The sequence below is a fragment of the Toxotes jaculatrix genome, chromosome 18 (assembly GCF_017976425.1).
Source record: "Toxotes jaculatrix isolate fToxJac2 chromosome 18, fToxJac2.pri, whole genome shotgun sequence".
NCBI lineage: Eukaryota > Metazoa > Chordata > Actinopteri > Toxotidae > Toxotes > Toxotes jaculatrix.
In genome coordinates, this window is record NC_054411.1 from 8,971,371 (window position 1) to 8,990,431 (window position 19,061).

General features: G+C 42.2%; 2 protein-coding genes and 1 long non-coding RNA gene across 3 annotated transcripts; 2 read left to right on the plus strand and 1 right to left on the minus strand.

The window, feature by feature from the left end:
* The first annotated feature begins 806 nt into the window (after nucleotides 1-806).
* btbd17b (BTB (POZ) domain containing 17b) lies at nucleotides 807-4,730 on the plus strand. Its single transcript, XM_041062952.1, has 3 exons — nucleotides 807-909; nucleotides 2,405-2,690; nucleotides 3,046-4,730. The coding sequence occupies exons 1-3, from the start codon at nucleotides 816-818 to the stop codon at nucleotides 4,118-4,120; spliced, it is 1,455 nt and encodes a 484-aa protein (XP_040918886.1). The 5' UTR covers nucleotides 807-815; the 3' UTR covers nucleotides 4,121-4,730.
* Nucleotides 4,731-4,951: 221 nt separating this feature from the next.
* On the minus strand, nucleotides 4,952-8,303 carry LOC121198844. Its single transcript, XR_005896372.1, has 3 exons — nucleotides 8,239-8,303; nucleotides 7,987-8,102; nucleotides 4,952-5,067 (listed from the first exon to the last, which is right to left on the minus strand). It is a non-coding gene; the product is annotated as an uncharacterized LOC121198844 (long non-coding RNA).
* On the plus strand, nucleotides 5,024-14,697 carry LOC121198843 (dual specificity mitogen-activated protein kinase kinase 6-like). Its single transcript, XM_041063188.1, has 12 exons — nucleotides 5,024-5,369; nucleotides 9,073-9,142; nucleotides 9,773-9,821; nucleotides 9,916-10,029; nucleotides 10,248-10,367; nucleotides 10,468-10,584; nucleotides 11,106-11,157; nucleotides 11,270-11,397; nucleotides 11,965-12,042; nucleotides 13,010-13,149; nucleotides 13,433-13,478; nucleotides 13,751-14,697. Exons 1-12 carry the CDS (start codon nucleotides 5,351-5,353, stop codon nucleotides 13,826-13,828), a joined length of 1,011 nt encoding a protein of 336 aa, XP_040919122.1. The 5' UTR covers nucleotides 5,024-5,350; the 3' UTR covers nucleotides 13,829-14,697.
* The last annotated feature ends 4,364 nt before the right edge of the window (nucleotides 14,698-19,061 follow it).

Sequence of the window (19,061 nt, forward strand, 5' to 3'; positions counted from 1 at the left end):
CTGTAATATTTTTTTTACACTGATAGCTAAAAATGCATGTATTCCGGCCTCAGTAAACTCTACAGGGCTATACAAAATCCTGATTGGCAGTTGAATTTGATAAACAGAGCTTGCTTTAAATTGATGTGCAGACCCAGCACCAATGAAATTATCCTCCCATTACTTAGATTAACATGCCATCAGGGAAATAATTGCTGTCAGCTGAAAAAGTGCTCCATAAATGGATTATGAAATTTGATTGACTGCAGTTGGTCATACATATTAGATCCTCAATTACTTTTGGAAATAGTCTCAGTGGCATCCTACTCTAATTAATTGACTGATCAAATGGCACTGATTGTTCGTAACGTAGATATCATAACCAAAATTTTGCAGCCCAGAGATCTGCTGCATTGTGAATGCCATTAAAACATGAAACTGTGTTAATATTGATTGTTAATAGTGCTCCCTAACTCCCCCCTCTGACTTTTAAACTGAAAAAAAGAGATAAAAAACATTAAGCTGAGTCCTTGGCTGGCCTCCGGTGCCGTTGATCAATGCCATGTAACATCCAAAAGGGAGAAATTCAAAATCAAAGCTGTCGCTATAGCAACGCCCCTGCCAGATTCCACCAATCAATGGAGTCCGTGGGGTTGCGAGATGCGCCAGGGAAAGGCCAGCGTCCTACATAAAGAGTGCGGGACAGGGAGCCGGGCGGCACACACGGGGCAGCACACCTTTCTGTGCGCACACGACAAAGGAACAGCGGCAAAAAAGAAGGGTCAGGAAAGAGTGGCACAGAGAAAGGAAGAGAGGCAGGGAATAACTGAGAAGACATGGTACGCTCATATGAACAAGGGATCCCTGCCTGGGTCTATGTGGGCACCCTGCTCCTCTTCATCCACTTCCACTCTGTCACAGTTAGAGGAGGTAAGATAACAAATGGTATCACTAGTTTGAATTGTTAGGTTTTAAAGAGTCATCTCACTTTTGCATCTTTTTGTTAAAATCCTACACTGTAAGTAGAAACTGTATTGTTCTATTTCAGTCTATCTTCCCCCATACTGTCAGTGGGTAGTAGGGCACAGCATGAATTTGTGGCTCGCGCCCAGCCTCGGGGAAAGGGGATGGATATTTATCTATTCTACTCATCCTGTCCTCATCTATCTGTCTGCTGGGTGCAGGGAAAGACAGGCAAGTACATTTGCTGCCTGGCTTTGTGCCAGCTCAGTAATACAGTATAGTACCAGCACTGAGGGAAAGCTTTTCTTACTCCTTAAAGAAGATCTGACTTTGACTGATTTTGACCAAAGCCATTGAAGGCTACATTCCTTTGCTGTCAGATTGGATTTCATCTGAAATTCCTTGTGAGCACAGACTCTTCCAATCCTAGATATTTGGGGACTGTGTACAAAATGTTTTATTTAGCGTTCTCAGCTCTTCTCAGCTTGAGTGGAAGAGACACTGAATCATTCTTTATTCATTACTTTTTTTGTCAGTGTTGAATTGAATCTGTAACATGTTTTTTTTTCTTACAGAATCAGAAAAAATGTAAATTATGTAACAGACAGTATATACTGTTACCCAATGAATTTGGTGATTTTTCAATTGGCGACACTGTGCCAGAATCATTTGTCAATACACACCTCCACACACTCCATCATGCTCAGATGGCTCAGGGTGCAGGCTGGCTAATTGGAAAAAGGTTACTTTGAAGTGGGGGCACTTGATTGTGGTGGAGAAACGAAGACCGTGAGGCATCCCAGGGAGCCAAGTGTGCTCCCCCTGTGTCTCATTAAACCCCCAGTAACAGGCCAACAAAGCTGCTGATGGCTGTGGCAGCGCAGAATGGAAACAGCAGCTTGTCATGCTGAGTCTTTCATGTGTGATTCTCCAGTAAGTGTACTTACGCTCAAGAGGGCCCATAGAAGCAGCCATCTGCAATAGCGCTGCAAACTCAGGGTTCTTTTCTGAGCACCTGGTGTCGGAGGTTTTCTGAGTCAGCCACCTGGCTTGTTGCTTGCTTTCTCTATTAATTGAAACCAGAAAAATACAAGGATGTGCAAGTCTGCTTTTTCCAAGACACATATTATCAGTTGTGGTTCATTCGAAGGGTTAGGAAGTGCTTTTCCAGATCTTGCTATGTTAGTTGTAGAAGAAATGAACATGAGTTCTGCTGTAAAATCTTAGAGAGCAGAGACAGGTTCATGCAAATTATGGCGCTGAAAATAGAAACCAAGAAAGAATGTGAGGTACTATTTGAATTCAGAGGTGAATGAAATCAATCTTATAATTTCTGGAAAATGGTAACTCTGTAGTTAATTGCATTTGCAGGAAAACAAGAGACATTTCTTCTGCATGTGAGTGGTGATGACAGTGCTTCTGTCAGGTGTTGCTATTGTCCACAGTCTTTCTCTTTTCACAGCTGCTCTGAAACAGGAGGCAGCATTGGACAATGGGGCCACGGTGCTGAATCACTCCATGAGTTTGGTGCAGCGCATGGAGACCTTGCTGGCCATGGGGAACGGCAGTGATGTCACTCTCCGGGTGCAGACCATCAACACGGATGAGGTGAAGGTGATTCAGGCCCACAGCCTGGTCCTCTCCCTGCAGAGTGACGTGTTTGAGGAAATGCTGCTCAGCCGCAATAACAGTGCTGTGGTTTTGAGGGAAACGCCAGACTGTGCAGCTGTCTTTGACAAGTTTGTCAGGTGAGGGTGATTCAGGGTGTGATCATTTGTTTAGAGTTAATCAGGTTTAATTAAAGAAGACCATTCAACAAACTGCAGAGCTGCTTGGAGTTATAGGTCTTCACTCACCATTTTGCTTCTCTCCTTTCTATTTGGAGACATGAGATGCTCCATCCTGTGAAATATTCTAAAATTACACCTGCTGTTTGAGGCTCATGGTAAAATATCGGGCAGTGTGGGACTTTTCAATGACTCACACATGAGAAGAGAACACAGCTACAAAATATAGTATGCCTTGCAGAAAGATTGTTTTCTTTTTATCAATATTTGTCAGTTTTTTTTTAAGATGACTGTTACAGATTTGTTTCTTTTGCAGGTATCTGTACTGTGGTGACATCTCAGTGCGACTTGATCAGGCCACTTCTCTGCATAAGCTCGCAAGCAAGTATCATGTGTGGGGCTTGCAGCAGGGTCTGACCCAATATATGACCCAGCATCTGTCTAGTGATTCCCCTGCGGGCCATGTGATTGGTTGGTACAACTATGCTCTACAAATTGGGGACATGGCCCTGCGGGACAGCTGCCTGCAGTACCTGTCCTGGAACCTGTCTTCTGTGCTGCAGAGTGGAGAATGGGGCTCCATCAGCGAAGACCTGCTCCTCTCCTTGCTCCAGCGCTCTGACCTCATTCTTCAGAGCGAGCTGGAGCTCTATGAGGCACTGGAGGCCTGGATTAGCCAGAACCAGCCTGTTGGTACGACAGTGGAGAGTGCCCTAAGGGCTGTTCGATATGGCATGATCCCCCCTCAGCATCTCTTCCGTCTTCAGAAGCAATCTGCCCTCATGCTGAAGTATTACGAGTCCATCCGTGATCTCCTCTATCTAGCATTCCAATTTCACTCTGCCTCCCCTATCCAGCTGGCCAAGTACTTTGATGTCAACTGCAGTATTTTCACTCCCCGTAACTACCTGTCCCCCTCCTGGGGTTCCCCTTGGATCATCAATAACCCCACTCGTGATGACCGCAGTTTCAGCTTCCAGACCCAGCTCGGGCCCAGCGGACATGACTCCAGTAAGAGAGTGACATGGAACGCCCTTTTCTCCCCTCGCTGGCTCCCACTCAGTGCCAGGTCAACCTATACTGAGCTCGGTGCCATGCAGCCCACCCGCACAGAGGGAGGCCGACCTCGCATTATTGTAACACCTGCCACTTCTAGTCCAGATTTTGCCGGTGTGAGTTTCCAGAAGACAGTGATTGTTATAGCAAAACAGCAAGGGAAAGTGGTGGTTCGCCATGTCTATAACTTCCATCAAAGCACAGAGGAGGCCGGGGATTTCCTGGTGGATGCTGACCTGCAGCGCCGTGCATCAGAATACCTAATTGACAGCTCCCTCTATCTGCACATTGTAATAAAACCTCTCTACCATACCCTCCTTGTTGCTAGGAAGTAAAAGCGGGAATTTGGTGCGGCCCCACATCAGTTATCCACCCTCCACCCACACAATCACATGCACATATTCCAAAGTACACTCATATCACAGTACATGTTTATGTGTCAGGTCTGTGACATCTCCATTGTTATTTAGGTTGTACATTTTATTGTCTTCCAATTATTTAGCAAGGAGGTGTCTGATACAATAAAAGGACTCACATTTTAGGCTCAGCAGTGATCATGAGTGATGGTGAATTTTTCAGTATTTCATGCATACGAAGAAAAAAAAACATTTCACTGTACTGTATTTGTTCAGGTATTTTATAGTCTGACTGTTCCTTGAATGTATTAAATCTGTGTGATGGTTAATGTTGTTTGCATAGTTCCAATAGAAGTTTTGCTTTAAAATAATTTTTTGTAGTTATTAATTTTATGCATTTCACCATTCGGCAGTCAAATATAGATTTTTGGTTCATGGCTCTTATATGCTGTGACATATATACCTATCTTGCTGTTTTCATACCAAAATGTGTAAATTAAAGTGCAGTCCTATTATCAGTGTTCCTTTGTATAATGTAGTTGACTTGCAAGACAGTAGAGCCCATTGGTATTATTGTTTTTTTTTTCATAGTTACCGTTACACAGGCATTTTATGTAGATATTAAAGCAACTACACCAGTATGCATTTCCATCCCGACACACAAAAAAATAAAATAAAATAAATAAAAGACAATAACATTTAAAAACAAAGAATTATCAGTGGTGGCCTGTAACTATCCTTGTTGCATTTATGTATGATCTTACTTTGGCTCAATATATTTGATTTGTCACAGTAATTGGTGGAAATAATCTCGCTTTGTTCACAGAAGTGCCCACACAGTGAAAACTACTCTTCCCATGATGCTCAGGCGTCAGGAAATACGTCATCGCGTCGTTGGAACCTTCAGCTGTCAGACTTTGGCCACCCTAAAAGTACAGGTTTTGTTAGCAAACTAACTCGAACTGTACAGCCAGCGCCGACTTTATTTAAAGTTGTGCATTCATCCGCTAATCGATCTTTGAACGTGCGATCTGGTGATCGAAGCACTAAGATTGCACGAAGACGAACCATCTTGTTTTAATCGCTGCTAGTTTTTGCACGACAAGCCAGCGATCCTGAGCGGGTGTAAGGGTAGATGCAGGGAGGGAGGGAGTGAAAAAAGGCAAAAGTCTTTGTGCTTCCCTTCCCCCTCATCAAAGCAAAGGGGAAATGTCTCTGTCTAAAGGAGGTAAGTGTTTTTCTTTTCCATTTACTTTTTAAAACAGCCGTGCATACGTTTTAAATATCGAGGTGCGGTTTGCGTGGAAGTACTTTTGCTAGCTATGTTTGAAAAATGTAACCTTGCCAGGTGGAAGGCTGCATGTATGAGAGGAGGAAAAAAGAAGCTAGCCAGCATGTCTTTCCTGCTTTCTATTATTGTGTGATGTCTCTAGACATCTTGGTGTCTGAAGATATTCATCATATACCTTCTGATACCGCGATTTTAATGGTAACGTTTTAGCTACAGGGCACACACGCATCGCTTCGTTTAAGTTCCCGTGTGGTGGTTAGCTAACACAGTTTTCACGACAATAAAGGACTTTTGCCAAGCTGTAATTATCAGCCAACTTTCCCTTAGCTGGAAATTACCGCGCTGAGATTAGTTTCTCCCTTTCGGTAAAGTAAAGCACACTGGGACCACAGGTGTTTGTATTTTTCGGCCTCATGACTCATCGATTGCGTTGGGTCGATTTGTGTTTGGCGAGCGTGTTAGCGCAAAAAAAAAAAGAAATTAGCGCCTCGTCCACGAAAATACTTTTTTTTTCCGCGATGGAAATTCCTTCTTTTTTTTTTTTTCTCTTTGGATCAGGCAGCGATGCCAAGGAACCAGGGCGCTATCACACACTTGGCTTCCGCCTGTCAGTCAGTCAGTGAGTGAGGCTGTGCTGTGTAATTACTGTACTCTGCTGAATAAAACACACACCTTGGAAAATTCAAGGTCCTTCCTCTGCGTCACACACACACAGCATGATGATGATGTCAATTTACATTTCAAGTTCACCGCTTGTGCTGTTACACAATCATACTAGCGTTACCATGGTCGGGAGTACACACTGTTTTGAGAGGGCTGTGTAGATTGGCTGGGTGCTGCTCAGGCAATCACAGCCTTTGGCCTACCATGGCATGTTTTGACTTGCAGCACCAATACCTAGTGCAGCCTCTCTTTTGTTGACAGTTCACTGGCTGCAAGCAGATACTCCATAGCTGCCACACAGGTTCTGTGCTGTTATTATTATTGTGTGCACCAAAGCAGGCCTGAGGTGTCTGCGGGGAAGTGCTTTTTTCTTTTTCTTTTCCTTTTCTTTTTTCTTCTGGCCACCACAAGGAGTTGTGTCTTCTCTGGTCCAGGGTGGAGTGGGCCTAAGTACATTGCAGTGCTGTTCAAGGTATTGCTGGGGCATGTTTGGAGATTGGGTTCTCCCTAACAGCACTGATAGGGTGGTGTGGAAGATTATCTGTGCATGAGTCATCATTGTCTGTATATGGACCCACTCTGAGGCTGGAGCTTCCTCATAGTGACTTTCCACACAGCTATTGACACTTTGATCCCATGCACAATCCAGAGATTCTTGTTCACATTACGTACGTATTACCTCACTGTGGACATTTTCCACTGAACTTTTTTTGGTTTTCTAAGAACTACTGCATTTCCTGTAAAAGTGCATCAATGTACTGCCAGCACAGCATCAGCAAAAATATTGATTTGATTAAGATGCCATGATCAGTACTTAAAATTAAAAAGTCTTCAGGTTGCTTGACCTCTTTGCATGTGAAGAAAAATGTCTGCAGGATGAAGAAGTTTAATAAAATTGCAGAATGCAACTTGTGCTAGATTTGGATATAAGGTTCAGCTCCTTTCTGAGAAAATAGTATCTGTGCACATGTATATTTCCTGTTCTGCGACGATATACTTTGACTGCAGCTGTGGCTGATGTCATGGTACTATTGTGTGCTGTTAGGCTTAGTTTGAGGACCAGGCAGGTCTTGCAGCAGAAAGCTGCAGTGAAGCTGGCCTCAGTTGGCCTGAACGGGGACAGCGATCACCAAGCGGGCCAAGTGAAGTGACATCATATTTCCCAAAGGGTCCTGACAGTTGTTGTGTTTTCAGCGGATGTGTCCAGTCTGACTGGCCATGAGTCATATCCCACCCCGCAGCCATGGCCACAGGGTCACTGCGCACACCACACTCTGGCTCCCCAAACAGGACTGCTTCCTGAGAGGGGTATTATTGTATTTCAAGTCCATTAATACTTCACAGCAAGCACTTCTAGTAGTAATTCAGACTTCAATATAATGTGCAGTCTGCAGTTTCTCTGCAGCAGAAAGGGACTGTTACATGTGCCTTACAGTTTGGTGAAAAAAACACATTGTGTTAGATGTTTGTTATGTCAGATGCTTTTGTACTTTTGTTGCATGAGCAGAACACAGTTTTATTTGTCAGGTCATCGGAAGGTTTGCTCACACTTTATCCCACGCAGAGGAAATGCAAAATCTATTTTTGACTCTGTGTGTGTGAGTAAATTACCCTTCAATCTCCCTCTGCCATGTGAAACTATCATAGTCTGTCCAGACACTGAAGGCCTATTTTTAAGGCTGCAGCACAAAATGGACCAGTCTGATGTTTCGGTGGTAGGCCATAGAATCTAAAATCTTAGAAAAACTTCACTTCCCCTCTAGTTTGATGTAGCAAAGGAGGGGTTTACCCAATCATACTTCCTCTAGACTAAAGTGGAGTGACTCACTCAGTGTTAAATACAGCAGCACAGAAACATTGACAGTTAAAAATCATACCAACCATTACTAACCTTTGATGGTTTTATAAAGAGTTGCTGCATTTTGCTCCAAAGTGAAGGTGCCTTGCTTGTGCATTAAACCAGCTTCTCTGAACTGGGGCAGAGTCATCACACTGCCTGATCCAACCCTGTGTGCAGCAAGAACAGGAAATAACCAGCCAGGTCTAAACTGTTTCTCATCATATCCCAGTGGGTGAAAATCTGGCCAAGTCTTAGCACATGCAAGATAAAGGTCAAGAAAAGTGCTCTGTTTTTCCTGTCGACCTTGCAACAAGAGTCCATGTCAAGAAGAGTTGAGCTGTTTTTCCTGTGTTGTTGCTCGTAATCCCGGTAGCTGTGTCATTCTGGCAGAGATTCGCTGCCCCTTGTGGGAAGTCCCAAAGGCTGCTGGTAAACTGTGTTTATGAATGGACTGCTGATTTAACACAGAAAGGTCCTAGAGCTGCAGAGTTTACATCAGCACTCCCCAGATATTCAAAAAATGTAATGGAACCTAAACTGAGACAAAGCAGAAAAACATTGATAGATGATTTGTTAGCAGTGATTGTAACAATAAGAGAGGGAAAAAAAATCATGACAGGAAGGAAGGCCTTATTTCCTTGTATTCCCCCCCTCCTCTCTGCATTTGAGTCATCATACCAATGTCGATTAGTCATTGAGTCCACCTTCTCTCTGTTGCATGGCCTCAGCTTTGAGTACACCTAATCTCCGGTTAGATAGCAGATCATTTGCTATGGTTTGAGTCAGTGGCAACTGCAAATTGATTGTAATGTTGAAAACACTCCTTAATACCAGAATATAATAAATTCTATCAATAGGCCTGTGTGGATATATGAACACAAGCAAGCCCACTTAGTTGGCACCAAGTGGTTTGAATCTTGGGATCTCTGTTGTGGCAAACCACTGTTTTAAACTCAGAGTAATGTAGCAAATGGGGTCGTAAGAGTCTGTGAAGTCCATTTACCTTAGTCCTTCTACCAAATACTGCAAATTATACTTGCTTGGGGTTGCTGCTAAATACAGCTTTATTGATCGCTGCAGATCAATTATGGAGCTGAGACATTAATAGTTTTTTTTTCTAAATTCTTTGTCTTCAAGGGAAGAAGAAGAACCCTGGGCTGAAGCTGGCCAAAGAAGTGTTTGCACAGCCCACACCAGCGGCAGCAGCGTAAGGCTTCTTTTTGCAGCGTGGTAGTGACCGTCCTAGAGAGGGTTGCAAAATTAGAGCGTGTAATGATACATGTGCTGGGTCAATAAATAAGTCTTTATTAGCTTATCACAGTTACATTGCTGGTGGTGTATATGTTTTCACAATAAATGTAAACATGAATATCAACCGTCATGTCATATTTTTCTGAACTCTCAAACACTGGGATTGGCCTCAGCCTTCCACTATCAGTCAGGCTATAATTTTCTAGTTTTCCTTCATGCAGATGACTGACATTTTTATTTATTTGTATTTTATATTAAGTAAGAACTTTTAGGATATATATTTTTTCTTGGAAGGCAGCACAGTCTCTGCACTCCATTTAGAGCTCTTGTGTCTGTTGCAGTAATTATGAGCTGCAGAGTTACATGGGCAAAGGGAGAGTGAAACATTGCATGGATCACTTGACTTTCTTATTGGTTTTAGTGCTCACTTTAATCAATATTTGTTTCAAATTTATCTTACACGTTGCTCTAATAAACATGCATAATTTCTCTTTGTATAAATGTACTATTACTGAGTGTTCTGGTATCAAAAGTGACCACCATTGCTGTTGTCACACACAGTTTAATTGTTGCTCTCTCCCTGCAGGCCCCCTCGAGATCTCGACTCTAAAGCTTGCGTCACAATTGGAGATCAGGTAAAGCTGGCTCTGTGTTCCCCTGAGACATGCTGTTCTATTTTTTGCTGGGCTGAATACATACATTAATGTAACGTCTGCCTCCTCTGTCCAGAACTTTGTGGTGAAGGCTGATGACTTGGAGCAGATTGCAGAGCTGGGGAGGGGAGCGTACGGGGTGGTGGACAAGATGAAACATGTGCCCAGTGGTGTTATCATGGCTGTCAAGGTAGGCTGGGAGGCTGCTACTCAGGTTACCTGATTTGGCATCTGTCTAAACGCACCACGCTTTTAAAATAGAAGCCATGACTCATAGATGTATTCAACATATGAGCTCAACTTGTAAACATTTGGGTCAGATCTGTCGGATCTGTGATATGTTATATTGAAGTGTGGGGGTGTGGCACTGGAAAAGTAAAAGCTCATCTGTGATGTTTGTGTCCCCAGAGGATTCGTGCCACTGTCAACACTCTGGAGCAGAAGAGGCTTCTGATGGACCTGGACATTTCAATGAGGACAGTGGACTGCTTCTACACTGTCACCTTCTATGGCGCCCTCTTCAGAGAGGTGAAGCCAATGTTCACATCTTAAATCCTAAATAATTTCTGACTGCTGTGGTCACCTGCCATCATCTTATTGCTTCCTTTTGGGACATCTTCTCTTTCAGGGGGATGTTTGGATCTGTATGGAGCTGATGGACACATCTCTGGATAAATTCTATAAGAAAGTCATTGATAAAGGCAAAACCATCCCAGAGGACATCTTGGGAAAGATCACAGTAGCAGTACGTCCTGCCCCATATTTCACCAAGATATTTGGTGCTTTTGCGAGCACAATAAAGAAATAGTTCAACATTATGGCAAAATATGCTTGTTCTTTCTGAGAAGTACAGCAATTTGTGGTTTTATGGGAAATCACATGCTGTAATTACTTCTTTGTGAACAACAGCCAGGTGCAGTGACTTTCTATAGTCTTGTTGTCACGGTGAATTTGCCAGGCAACCAGAAATATAGCCCAAGATGTTGTGAATGAAGTCCCCAGGCTGATGGATAAACTGTTGTTTGTCAAGAAATAGTCACATCATGTAACTATCATTTTTACATTTCTGTTTGGATACAGACTAAAAAGTCACCCATTAGTACATTTGGAAATAGTGAAATGCTCCCACGCTGTGTTCACTGCATGTTTGCATGTTGTATGTTTGTAGCTTTATGGAAATGAATGTGCCTCCAAGGGACCTACATCACCACACCCAACCAACCATAGACATATTATAATACAAATTTTTCTCTTTGTACTCCTCAGATCGTCAAGGCATTAGAGCATCTGCACAGTAACCTTTCAGTGATACACAGAGGTAAGCGGATTAAATCATCATTGTGTGCAGTTTTCGTTTTTTCCTGTTGATGTTTCTCATTGTCGTTTTCCTGTTTTCTCTCTCATCATTCTCCCAACAATGTCCTTTTCAGATGTGAAGCCCTCCAATGTTCTGATCAACACTCAGGGCCAAGTGAAAATGTGCGACTTCGGCATCAGCGGCCACCTGGTGGACTCTGTGGCCAAAACATTGGATGCAGGCTGCAAGCCCTACATGGCAGTAAGTGGGGTCTGGGGAAGATCAGGGAAGATTCCTGGTACCGGTTAGCTGAGAAATAGGATTCTCTAGAAATTTACTGAGGGATTGGAACACTCAGCGGTCTGGCCAATGTCAGTGTTTGAGATCTTTGAAAACACTCATCTGGAGTAGAGCCAGAAATCCACAGGCCAGGAGCTACCTAACCATTTTGAAATCTGGACCCCAGGCTGATGGTAGTCAGGCCTCTACTGTCCAAACCCATAAGCTTTCAAGCATCTTTCCTGGAATGCAGGCTCACAAAAACAGTGCATTATTTCCCACTGAAAATAATATTGTAGTTGACATCTGTTCTTAACCCAGTTACACTTATTCTTATCTTTAACTGGCTTCTTAATTCTTGAGTGAGTTTAATTCAGTTCTGAAACTGATGTTGCTTGGATCATTTTATATTTATTATTATAATTCCCTTTCTTCTCTTTATGTTTAAAGAATAAATAAAGAGAAAAATCTAAATAACCTTTTTTCTAAAGTATAATTATAGTTTATAATAATTTTTTGATAGTGTTGGTATTTATCTCATAATTTCAGCCTGAGCGGATCAACCCTGACCTCAACCAGAAAGGCTACAGTGTCAAATCGGACATATGGAGTCTTGGTATCACGATGGTGAGTAGGGCTGGATTATGGAAACGTTTGGCTTTGACTTTGTGATACAGTTAGAGCAGTTCTGCTGTGCACAGGGAGTGCCTTTGTTGATATAGTTTTCAGGAAATGAATCACTACAGGAATCCATGTTGCTGCCTCATGAATATAACTGTTCTTTAATCTGGTTTAAATATGGATAAAAACTTTGTTCATGTTTCATATATAGCTGACACTGGTGGCAAACACCAAAATGTAAATGTTAGCTTAGTCTTATGTAATCACTTTTTCTTTGTAATCCATCATATGATGATAATAAAACGTTTTTTTTTATTTACAAAACAGTTTTCTTGACAAAGTTGCAAAACATATTGCAAGGAACAGAAAACATGCAAACCTAATTTAGGTAAAACATGAAAAGCTTCTTTCACTCATCCCTCTCTCTGCCTAGGCCTGTGATGAGCACCCTGTTTTGTTTCCAGGAATATATGACTCCATGTCAGTCTGCCCTCTGTACAAAACTATATTTTTTCAGATGGTTAATTGAACTGTTTATCAAGCAATGTCAAAAGAGTTTGCATAACCGCTAACTCAGCTTTCTGAACACAACTCAGCACTAATGCTGAGTCATGGTGACCCTTGGCAGTTTTGATACCTGTGCCATTCTGGTGTTACAACAATAGTAGTTCATGTTGCCCTCAGTTAACACCTCACGTGGCTTATAAACTGACAGACTGTCTTTATTTCTGGATCTTCTGTTATTCTATTATGTCTTATTTATTTAATTTGACACAGCTGTTTCTTAAAATCCATATTTTATAACACATATTACTTTCACTGTTGCTTCAAATTTTACACAGTAAAACATAAAATGTATTCAGTCATTTGCAAATGTTGCATTGCATCCTTGCTAAAATTTTCAGGTGCAGTCATGAAATTTTAGCCCCAACATGTACAGTCGTGGTTAAATCAGCCTCCATCTGTCTCCTAGATTGAGCTGGCCATTTTGAAATTCCCCTATGACTCATGGGGCACCCCGTTCCAGCAGCTCAAACAGGTGGTGGATGAGCCGTCTCCACAGTTGCCTGCCGACCGTTTCTCCCCAGACTTTGTAGATTTCATCTCCCAGTGGTAAGCCTCACGCTTGATGATGATGTTTTGTTCCTCAATCACCTGGGTGTTTTTAAAAAATGAAAAAAATAAAAAAATAGAGGCCCAGCAGGGGTCAGTGTTTGCTGTGTTTACTGAATGAGGTGACACAAGTATAGTATCTGTGGAGCTCTAACTTGACTTGAAATGATGTTCATGTATCTGACTATTTTTATTTTAGATGTGTTTTTTTTTGTTAAATTATGATACATTTAAATTTTGATGTGTGCCGTTTGTCTCACTTTTAAATTTATCTCGTTTACAGTTTAAGAAAGAAGCCAAATGAGAGACCAGCTTATACAGAATTAATGGTTAGTACTTTTTAGGTTTTATTTCTCTAAACCTTAAAACACCAACATGTATTATTATGCATTATGCCACTTTGTCATCATCAGCATCCCCACAGTAATGTTCAGTGCACTCTGGTTCTTCTTTTGTCCACAAGAGGCCAGGCTTGCCCTATTAACCCAACAAGACTATGATGTGTGTATTTTTCACAATAACGGCACAGATATCATTTAAATAATTTTTTTGTCATCCAAGAAAACATTTCTAAATATGTATTTTCCCTCTCTGGATACAGAAACATCCGTTTTTCACCCTGCATGACTCCAAAGAGACAGACGTGGCCAGTTTTGTCAAGGTCATCCTGGATAAGTGATGGGCTCCCTGCGAGGTCCACCCCATCAGGGTAGGCGGGACCTCTCGGCAGACGAACCAATGGCCTACCTTTTTTCTTTTTCTTTTTCTTTCTTTTTTTTTTTTTAAACTCACTGGAATGACAGACTCTCATGCACCCACACACAACACGGGGGGGTGACCCAAAGACTGACAGCAGCCCAGCAGCACTGGAGTGGGAGAGTGGTGGTAATATGAACTCGTACTGTCAACTGGAGAGGTTAAATTCGCTCCTCCAGGCTTCCTGTGTGCGCAGTTATCCAACATGACAAATATGAACTGAACCTGATTTGTTTTTGTCTTGTTCTTCCCTTGTTTTTGCCCCCATTGCCCCCCCCCCTCCCCTTTTCAGAATGGACAGAGCCAGCCATTATTTCTTTGTGACACATATTGTATGAATAATTTGAATTTCATCTGCAAAACCAACATTTAATGTGTATGTTGTTGCGTATTGAAAGATATATTTTGTGTTTGTACGTTTTCTCATTATACAGAGTTTTGATACTGTATATCGTTGACAAGTGTGAATTTTACCAGACTAGGGCCTTATTTGTCAGATGGCATCAGGTGAACAGTTTGACCTGGTTCCACCCTGAGGCGATTGGTCAGTGCAGGGGCTGCAGTTGTCATGGGCCGGGCCTGGGGAGGCTCAAGGGCTGAGACAAAACATGTAAGAAATGTCAAAGGTCACATTCTGGGCGAGAGGAGTTGCAAGTCATTCCTAGATCTCTTGGCGGTGTGAGGCAGGAATGTAAGGCGTCCCATATCATCAGTGATCCGAGGCGTAACCCTCCATGCTGTGACCCCTCCGTACTCCTCTTCTTTCTTGGGTATTAAAGAGTGGGCTCCAGAGCTGCCATTGTTACTACCTGGAAGTATTCAGGGGTTGCCTAATAATGCTCACAGCTTTATCTTTTTCTGTGTGCCATTTTGCAAATCGTTCTCATGAATTACTGCATTAATTGTGTTTTTCCCTTTTTCTCGGATTTGTTCTGGCCTGCATTTTGATTTTATTTCAGCAGCATTTAAACTTATTCTTCCCTTTGCCTACCTTTCTCAATTCTGGAGTCAGCATATTCTTTACATATGAGGCACTTATGTTTTCTTTCTTCTTCTTCTTTTTTTTTTTTTTTTTCCAGAGACCTTATTATGCCTTACACAGACAGTATGGTAGGGAAATAATTTATGTGTTGAAGATGTAAATACTATCTCCTTTTTTAATGTAACATGGCACTGTCCCAATCTGGCAGTGTAGATGAATGGTAGAGTGATTGGTATTAGTTAGTTTTAATGCAGTGTGACACGCGTACACAAACACTTGTACTCACAGGGCCAGCTGACTGTCGTACACCTATTTTGGACTGATGTGCTGTCAGGCTCCACCGCTCAGGTTTCTGTGCTCTCCTTCATGAGGAAACGGCTCCAGTTTATTATTTTTTTTCCCCCCCAGGTCGTACTCTCCTTGAGTGCTGGACCGAGAGCCTCTTTTCAGTCCATGGTGGGCAGCTATTATTTCTTCTGTCAGACCATACTATGCAGAGCCCCTTGGACTCACAACAAGAGGCCCTTGCCATGTGGCAGTTTCCCCACTCCAAGTGTTCAGAGACTGTGATGGTGATGGTGATGATGGCGACAATACTGATAACTTCCGTGCCTCTGTTCATGGCTAGCACTCATTGCCTCTCTGGTTTACACTGTAGTGCGACCTTTATCAAAAGTCAGTGAGTTAGGAGTACCGGTATTTATGATTGTGAAAAATAAGGGAAAGCTAGCAACACCACAAAGAAGCTGCTGTTTTTTTGTTTAGTTTTTGTATTTAGGTTTTTTTCCTTCTTCTTCTTCTTTTTTTTTTCTTCTAAGTTGGCCTTCTTTGGATGGCCATTCCCTTGGTGTGTAAAAGTGAGTTTTTACGCTGATCACAATGAGAATGGAACACTTGCTCTACCTCTTACTCCTTCACTCTATTTGCCACCTTTTAATTGGTGGGACTGACAAACTTGAACTATAGAAAGACAAAAAAATAAAGGCTTTATTGTTCAGTATATCCGTTTATAGCCTTCATGTCATGATTGCTGCAGGTTTAGCAATGAAATAAGTAATTTGTATGTAATTCACAGAAAATGTTCAGTACAGTGTAGTTTCTATTTTTCTTATTGTCAAATCCAATGAAAAGACTAAAACCAGCAATGAAGAAATTCTACTAACAAGTCATGTGTGCATTGCTAAAACTCAATATAGCTTATTCCTCTATACCATAGACATAGGTACCAGCAAGGCATGGTGTGGGCCAATGAAATACATGGAAGTGCACATTCCTGCATGTTAGTTCTAGTTTACCTTGCAATCATTTCAGCTAAAGATGAAATAGTTGCCACAGAGATAACCTTCTAGAGTTGTAAAATCCTGTCAGAGTGTCATATATCACTTTGCAGCGTTTTGGCCTGTGATAAACTGTCACAGTCATGCAGCTACTTAAACCCCACCAACGCACCGCCTTGCATTGTTTTAATGCAGGGCTTTTTTTGGCCTGAAGGCCCTACTTAATCCTCTGCTGGAAATAGTCCCCAACAAATGGAGTAGAGTGACTATAGTGCCCAGTTTATTTAGGAAATTCTTTTTTTCCCCCCTTAAACTACATTTGTGACCAATTTTTAAAAAGACTTTGACTTCAGTAGAAACCAGTGGACTTGAGCCTGAGTGCCACAGACAGGGTAGGAAAGTCAGAAGGTGCTGAAGGAGGCGTGCAACGCATTGTAGGTTTTGGTCTTTTCATGGGATTTTTCCACAATAAGAAAAATACAGATTAATGCTAACCTTGTTGATTGGTCTCATTCTACATGCATCTTGCTGTAGTTGCAGGCTGCTCCTCAACCCACTTAATTCCTACTTTCATGTTACTAACAGTTCTACTTAAGACTCTTATTCCCAACCGCACAATCCAATCAACATGAGAGATACTGGAGCCAACGGATCCAGCTGATAAAACGTGTTTGGGTTTCAACCTGCAGCGGTCTCCAACTCTCTCAAATTTCTACTCACACACTTTTAGCAAGACCATGTTTTCCATCCTCTCACATGTGATACTGTAAAGACAGTATAATGTAATGAAAGAGTGATTGAAGCAGGAGATGGAAATGGTACACCTGGTGTCAATACATGCACACAGAGTTATATGGTAACTGAAACTCACTTGCTGGGAAGGTGGAACCTACCGTTTCTACAGTTCTACACCTGAATTTGAGTTCAATTCAGTTTCAGACAAATTCTTGCAAATTAGGATCCACAGGGGTTAAAGGTCTCACAGTTTTCACAGTGCAGGTCATTTTCACATCCATCTTTTACAATTAATGCATGGAGCATGCCTGTTGCCAGTAATATAATAGTTTCTTTTTGTGTGAACACCCTTACGTAAGTACCCAGAAGTGAACGCACTCTTCTTGGCAAGTCGTGATTCTTCTGGATGTGTGATGAATAGAGAGAAGAATCTCACTTTGATGGCCCTTTCTGAGTGCTTTTTTTGCTGTGAACGTTAACAGCGGAGGTTAACAAAAGCTCACTTTGAGCAGACTACTCCGCTCTTAGCGTGTCTGTCAAAGGCCATTGACTTCATGCCAGGATGAGAAAACTCAATGCCAGTAGACTGCAGGCAGTGGTCCAGTGTTGTGCAGAAGAGTGGTTTTGCCAGCCAAACTAAAGACACTCTTTTTAGGAAAGAAGGCCTTTGATGAGAACTTACATAATGCTGCTCAAAAGATTGTCGTGTGAGGAGAAAACAGCGAGCATCCAGTTGAATTACTGTCCCAGCTCAGTTCAGTGTAGACTGTGATGCACAAGTGAATTACTACCCTGTCTGAACTGCAAATGGGCATTTTAGGAACTCAGCGGGGTGGCAGCGAAAGTGAAGTGGTCGCACAATCCTGCTTGTTATGCACAAAATTAAAGTCATGAATGCTTGACAACTTTTAAGAAGAGTGATGGAAATGTAGCTAAGTACATTCAAACATCATAGCTGATTACAAACTTGACATACTTTAATTGAATATTCCCGTTTTATGCCTCTTCTGCTCCAATACCTTTCACAGTGAAATATCGTTCACGGCTTTTGTCATTAATTACTTTACACATTAAGATTTTACAGTCAAAACAAATGCACCATTGCAGATTAAACTAACCATTTTGTACATTAAAACATCAGAAATAATAATCCAGTGCAATGCCACCAGGACAGCTGTTTCCAGTCTTTATCCAGTCTTAAACAGGTGCATAAGAGACAGAATAATGATACTATATGTAGTAATCACACACTGTGGACTGTCTTAGCTGCTTCCACGGATTTATGAATCATCAAGTAGCAAGTCAAGCAGATTCTTGGATCTGTACTGACATCCAGAGTTTCTTCCTGTCTGTTCAGCCTCTTCTGTTCTTTCTCTGGCAGGTCCCCTCCAACAAACAAGTAGTAGTGATTAAATTCATGCCTATTTTTGCCTGGTGAAGTAAAGTTTGGGAACTCTGCTTGCTGTTGCCCCAAGGGACACTACAGATGGACAGAAGAGTGCCAGACAAGACATGGTAAGTATGCGCACTCCATTTTAGAACAATTTCCTTAATCTTATGCCAGATCCCACGATCTCCTGACCTGCCTACGTCCTGGAGATGGAAATCCAGTGGCTGTGCTTTTCACACTACCAAACATCTCATTAGAGTGCCACACACACAATGTTCCATACAAACATCCGGCTGTTGTCTATTTGTGCCAATTATAATAATTATGCATTCTGATTTTTAAATGGACAGATGGGAGTTTTGGGTGAACTTAGGACATCATCCCTCATCAGCCCTCCATGAATCCGTATCCCCCTGACCCTCTGTGTGTGTCTTTGCCTTGCCACAAAATGTGTCCTTTACGGTGCCCTTAGATGGCAGATGTATAAGCAAAGGATGACGTTGTGTAAGTTTGTCGTCTTCAAGCATGACACAGGGTGGCGTGTGATGGAAAGTTAGAATGCGATCCCTTTTCTGAGGAGGGTAAAAGAGTCTTTATGAAACCAGATCTTCTTAGGCCGTGGGCTGAAACTGCATGACCTTATGCAACATGCTGTACTGTAGATGGGCTCCTATTGCACCGCAAGTCCAGTTGAGAAGGGGTGGGGCGAGCGGTCCTGAGTGTTGACTTGGACTCGGACAGAGAGTGACCAGTTGAGTAACCTCATTACAGG

What these genes read in the sequence shown, in the direction of transcription:
- LOC121198843 (XM_041063188.1), top strand. An exon ending in GCGTCACAATTGGAGATCAG is followed by an intron (nt 9,822 to 9,915) that starts GTAAAGCTGGCT and finishes TCCTCTGTCCAG; the next exon opens with AACTTTGTGGTGAAGGCTGA. An exon ending in TGGGAAAGATCACAGTAGCA is followed by an intron (nt 10,585 to 11,105) that starts GTACGTCCTGCC and finishes TGTACTCCTCAG; the next exon opens with ATCGTCAAGGCATTAGAGCA.
- btbd17b (XM_041062952.1), top strand. Translation starts at nt 816, where the DNA reads ATGGTACGCTCATATGAACAAGGGATCCCTGCCTGGGTCTATGTGGGC. An exon ending in CTCTGTCACAGTTAGAGGAG is followed by an intron (nt 910 to 2,404) that starts GTAAGATAACAA and finishes CTCTTTTCACAG; the next exon opens with CTGCTCTGAAACAGGAGGCA. An exon ending in GTCTTTGACAAGTTTGTCAG is followed by an intron (nt 2,691 to 3,045) that starts GTGAGGGTGATT and finishes TTTCTTTTGCAG; the next exon opens with GTATCTGTACTGTGGTGACA.